The sequence below is a fragment of the Thalia democratica genome, chromosome 8, assembly GCF_965202585.1.
Source record: "Thalia democratica chromosome 8, ktThaDemo2.hap1.1, whole genome shotgun sequence".
In the NCBI taxonomy this organism is placed as follows: domain Eukaryota; kingdom Metazoa; phylum Chordata; class Thaliacea; order Salpida; family Salpidae; genus Thalia; species Thalia democratica.
The window spans coordinates 29,057,609-29,063,608 of record NC_139172.1 but is presented as its reverse complement, the minus strand read 5'-3'; the positions used below and the strand labels follow the sequence as shown (position 1 = coordinate 29,063,608).

The window sequence follows — 6,000 nt, the reverse complement described above, 5'->3', positions numbered from 1 at the left end:
TTGAAATCAGATACGGAAGTTGAAGACTAGTTTTACAAGTCTTTGGTGTAACAAGGCCAAGAAACAATATATATTATTTTGACTTTTACTTGTTTCCATGCGATTGTTATTAGTTTTTATAAGTAAACTTAAGATGACTACATGGTAAATAACAACTCTCAACTCTAAAAATTTTATTACATCAACAAAACTAGTAAGTTCATCCAGCAAATGATTGAAAAATAACTAAAATGTACCATATACTAAAACAAGTAATTCTATTAAATGCATTGGGCTCCAAACGCAAACGAAACAAAAAGACCAGCGCGAATACTTGAAAAAATTCATGATGATTGTAATATTTATTCTTCTTGTTGCTGAGGTTTGAAAACCTTCTCTGCGTGCTGGTGCCTTTCTGCGATCAGCTGCTTGGCCCTCGACACGAAATCTCCAACAGAAAACTCTCCGTGTTGCTGTGATAAATATTATTGTTTTAATCTTAAAACAAGGTTGTTTTAAATGAGATTGGTATACTTATACAATATATGAAACTAATTTGTTTCTATAAAATCTCACCAAAATAAACTTTTAGGCTGGGATAAAAAAATATTAAGTAAAATTTAGACTCCTGTGTAAGTAGCAACCATGACTTAATTCAAAACCTTTTTTTAAAAGTAGAGAGATAAGAAAACTTACTTTTTAGAAAAAATAGATCAAAATACATTGCCTTTGAAATTAAGTTCAGTTTAAGAGGTTTTAAAAAACATGCTACATTTTAAAGTTTTCTGATAAAAAAATAATGTTAACCTTAAACTAAAATTAGAATAAAAATTAATATTAAGCTTTTTTTGTAGAACATAAACAACTTATTTTTATAAGTAATATAAATAACAAAAACAAACCTCATTGTCCCTGGACCTGACATTGACCGTGTTGTTCTCCTCCTCTTTCTGACCCACCACCAGTATGAAGTTGTACTGCGCCAATTGCGCGTTTCGCACCTTCTTGTTCAGGGTAAGCCCCGGATCATCTTCGAAATCGGCCTCCAATCCGCTGGCGTACAGCTCATCCCGCACCTTTTGCGCGTAACCGTCGAATTTTGAACTTATCGCCAATACCATCACCTGATTGGATGGAAAAATATATAATTCATATGATGTTTTAGTTTTTGTGAAATGAAATTGCTTTGTGTTTCGACAAATCAGTCATTTGCATCTAAACTGAGCAATGTATAAAGCCTTTTTTTTTTAATTTGTGTTCAGTTATAAGTGAAGACAACTCAAACAAAGTTCAACTGACTTAGAAAGACAACTATTTATTTTTTCAAAAATTATTTAAATATGATTACAAAATCTACCAGACTGTTTTTAAACTTTTATTGAAACCCATATCCCTTAGGGAACCATACACTCAAAAAATATTCTTATAAAACTACTTACAAAAAACTGATATAAATACAAACTTGTCTTGGTGAGAGCCACAGCGGCCACTTTCCAGCGAAATTTTCGGTCAAAATGGCGATCATCCTTTCAACTGAACCGAGGATAGCACGATGTACGATGACTGGACGTTCGTCTTCCTTTCCGTCTTGTCTGATAAAAAAAATACAAATGATGTTGTTAATTCATTAAAACAGCTACATTTTATCTGACATGCTCATACTCGAAATACACGTTTTGAGCATTTAGATAAGTTCCTTAAGACTTAAAGGATTATCAATCAACTGAAGCATATAAATCAGACTCACCATAAACTTTTATACACATGTTACATTAACTTCTTATAACACTCGTTCGGAGTAGATATTTATTGTTATTGTTAGATACTTGAACACCACAAATACAAAAACACTTACAAACCCATTGCTTAGGTCTGCCCGAAAAAAATCTTGCACCAGTTGTTTTACTTTAATTGTTATGAACAATTACTTTTACTTGCTAAACTAAAATGCTATTCTGAAAATTCAAAAACTCTCACCCGACGTATTTGAGGTCGAACTTGATGGGAAGCTGGAAATCGAGTTGTACCGTGGCGCACTGGTGTGGCCGCCTCAGAGCGTCGCAAATCTGAATGTCTATTTTCGGTCCGTAGAAAGCCCCGTCGCCCGGATTCAACTCCCAGTTGTGACCCGATTCGTCCAAAACTTCTTGCAGTTTCTGTAAAAAGTTGTTTATTTGAAATGTTTTGAAAATTTAAGTATGAAGGCTTTATAACCATACAATTTCCGACTTTTAAATGTCTTTAATTTTTTTTTTGTCGGTTATATGTATGTTATTTTTTGACAACTGAATTATTTAAAAACACAAACTTTTTCAGCAGCATTCCACAATGAAAGTTCACCCATGTACTTTTCGGGTCTGGTGGAAAGGAACAGCTTGAACGTGAAACCGAAAACCTTGTATACTTTCTCCAGGAAATCCAAAGCTCCCTCCACTTCCTAAGAATAAAGAAGTTTAATTACAGTGTGTGTATATTTTTTTCAATTTGAGAAGCTTAGATAAAAAACACTTATCAACCGACAAGTTTATAGAATTTAAAAAAAATAATAACTATTTGATTATAAAATGAACATTTTATCTTAATACAAATTTTTTCTTCACCTGTTTAATTTGCGACTGCATGCAGAAAATGTGGGCATCGTCCTGTTGGAACCTTCTGACCCTCGTCAGTCCAGTCAGCGCTCCGCTCGCCTCGTTCCTGTGCAACACACCGAAATCAGCCATCCGTAACGGCAATTCTCTCCACGAACGGCTGCGGTGGCGGAACATCAAACTGTATAACAAATACATAATCAACATTTTTAGTCAACTCTTATGTCAGTTTTGTTTATAAAATGATATGGCAACATTATATATATATAATCAATAACTGTATTAGTATCATTTATTTTGGTCTTGAAAAGCTGAGGCAACATTTTGTTATTTTGTTAGCTTGACAACATTTTGCTTATTACAAATTCTCTTTTAATACCAACCTCCAATTTTAATAAACTATATTAGTATCAACCATTATAATAGACCTTTTTTATCAACAAAATTTTAAGATATTTTTTTTATACAAAGTTGAAGTGATTTGGAAGCTAGTATTAAGATATACATAATTTGTATATAGTTAAACTTTTTTATTCAACTAAAGTAAAACATACCAATGGCCAGGACAATTCATGGGCTTGAGAGCGAAGACTTGTTTTTCAATGGAGGTGCGGAACATGTTTTCTTCATAATGTTGCCAGTGACCAGATGTTTTCCACAGGTCGCTGTTGTAAATATTCGGAGAGATCACTTCCTGAAATCCACGTTTCCTGTACTCCTCCTGAATGAATTATTGAAAAACTGTGTAAACATGAACTAAAACTTACCTAATAAAAAAACATTTTACTAGGTAATGTAGCAAAACAATAAGATTTATATTACATAACATATGCCTTATTTTGAACAAAATTTATCTAAACAATTTTATATAATCAGTTTATAACACAAACCCACCCTTATAAAAGATTCAAGCTGGTGGTAGATGAACCGTCCCTTGGGCAGGAAGAAGCAGCTTCCAGGTGACAATTCGTGGAAGAAGAACAATTCCTGCTCCTTGCCGATCTTCCTGTGGTCCCTCTTTTTCGCCTCCTCCTGAAACTCCACCCACTCTTTAAGGTCCTTCTTGTCAGGGAAGCTGATGCCGTACACTCTCTGCAGAGTCTCCATGTCCTGGTTGCCTTCCCAGTACGCTGAAGAGTTCTTAGTACAAGCGTTGTTTGTTAAATTGGGTGTTTCTATTTTTTTCCTCATTTTTATCAAATTAGGATTACCAAAATTTAAATAACTTGTTTAGACAATGTTTATAAACTAGACTGCACTTTTAAATTCTTTTTGTTGTATTTAGTTTATTAAATGGAAATAATTACTTCTAAAGAGTTATATTTAGTACAAATGTATTTAAACTTGAACTTTTTAAAAGTATACCAACTAAAGGTATAATTGTTTTTAATTATACAAATTAGCACCTTGTACAGTTTGAAAGCTTTGACTTTTCCAGTATGCCTGAGATGAGGGCCCCTGCAAAGATCAATCAAGGATCCGCATCTGTAGACAGTCGTTGTTGGCGTCTTCACACGTTCGTTCAACAGGCGCAACTGTGAATTGAAAGGGTTTGAAAATCATCATTCATTAATAACACCTGAGCTAAATAAAATGATTGAATAAATTTTAAATTATACCTTGAACTTGTTGTACTTGAACATTTCTTTGAGCGTCTCAACTTTGACTTCGAGCCTTTCAAAAGGCTGCTTTTCCGCAGCAATTTTCTTCATCACCTTTTCAAGTTCTGGGAAGTGCTTGTCAGAAACTTGCCTGCAATACATTTGACTGTATTATTAAAAATTGACTTGAAGCTTGCTGAACAAGCTACTTGAATTTTGAAGATATTTTTGTATAAAATTATAAGTGCTGTATTAATATTTAAACTAACTGATTTTCCATGTGCATGTCATAGTAGAATCCGTTGTCAACTGGAGGTCCGTAGCACAACTCCCCTCCATAAACTCTTTCGAGAGCTTCACCCAAAACATGAGCAGTTGAATGCCAGTACACGTACTGTGTTAAATATTTTCACAATTAAAAAATTATAGAAATAAATGCATTAGTCATTTCACATGCAATTTAGCTTCAAAACGTAAGCTTGGTTTAAAATTGTTTTTTATTTAAAGCTTTTTAATGCATACTTGTTTAATAAAGAATTACAAACCTGAGCATCACTGTTGATGACTTTGTTACCATCTTTGTCTTTACTCTGGAAAGTGATCAGCTCCAGAGATGAATCTTCCTCAAAAGGCCTGTCCAAATCCCACATTTGGTCATTGACTTTTGCTACTACAGCATTTTGGGCAAGTCCTTGGCTGTTATTATGGTTCACAAGAATAAAATGTTGTCTTTTTATGTTATCTACTAGTTAAAATTTACTTAGATTAAGAAAATTGTATAAGTCAGTAAAACATTTATTCATTGGAGTTTTTAAAAGTTTACCAGCTTCAAGTATATATGTATATATATATTAATATATATATGTATTATTAGTACAACAAAAGTAAAAAACAAATGCATTACAGCATCATAAAGCAACAATTCAATTAACCACTCATTAAAAAACCAACCTGATTCCTTCAGCAATGCTCATTGGCGATGTGACCCAGGATTTACCTTCCAATACTTCTCCATCAGGAAGGGTAATTTTGATAGGTTGTGAGTTTGCTTGCTTTTCTGCAGAGTTTATACTCTCATTTTACACAAATTATATTTGAGGAAGTAATAACACAAGTTTTAACTTTATGCAAACAACATATGTTCTGAACAAAATTTCAATACTTATTATACTTTAAACTAATTTAATACATGTTATAATGAAAAACCTTTCATCAACATATCAGATTCTTCCTTCAACTGCAAAAACAGCTTTTCTCTGTCATCAATGTACTTTGGTCTTGGGTCGAGTTCCATAACTCCTTCTGTACAGCAAGATAATTAGCCGATTAGAAGTATTCAACAAATTAAAAAAATATTTTAAATAATTTTAATTTATTTAGGTTTGTCAGTTTTCCATTAAAAACTTGTTTATTATTAAGTAAATAAGTTTTACCTTTTTTCACGTTTACAGATGCCATTTTTTGTGTGATGTCTTCCATAACACTTTTTGAAGTAGTCTATTAGTTTTATTTAATTACTTTATAAAACTGAAAATTTAAATAAAAATTTGTAATAAAGATTACAAAAAAACAACAGTATATTAGTTTATGAAAATAACAGGGTTACAACTCTTCAAGGCATAAAAAAAAACCTGAGTAACCAAAAATTTTTCAAAAAAACTGTAAGTCATCTTAAGTTTTATCAAATCCATTAAAAATTAAAATCTTTTTTAATGAAGAAAATCAAATTTTTTAACAAAGTTGTTTATAAAATAACAAAATATTGAAATTAAATCAACTAAATTCTATTCAAAATGTAGAAAAAACTGGCCTAGAAATTTTCAAGTCTT

General features: G+C 32.0%; 1 protein-coding gene across 1 annotated transcript; it reads right to left on the bottom strand.

Moving 5' to 3' along the window:
• Positions 1-210: 210 nt before the first annotated feature.
• LOC145842353 (threonine--tRNA ligase 1, cytoplasmic-like) lies at positions 211-5,697 on the bottom strand. The gene is made up of 15 exons (XM_082949778.1): positions 5,605-5,697; positions 5,378-5,473; positions 5,123-5,228; positions 4,717-4,867; positions 4,441-4,565; positions 4,190-4,322; positions 3,977-4,105; positions 3,465-3,710; positions 3,125-3,291; positions 2,580-2,751; positions 2,288-2,416; positions 1,957-2,135; positions 1,442-1,571; positions 882-1,103; positions 211-452 (listed from the first exon to the last, which is right to left on the bottom strand). The coding sequence occupies exons 1-15, from the start codon at positions 5,648-5,650 to the stop codon at positions 342-344; spliced, it is 2,142 nt and encodes a 713-aa protein (XP_082805904.1). The 5' UTR covers positions 5,651-5,697; the 3' UTR covers positions 211-341.
• Positions 5,698-6,000: the final 303 nt, after the last annotated feature.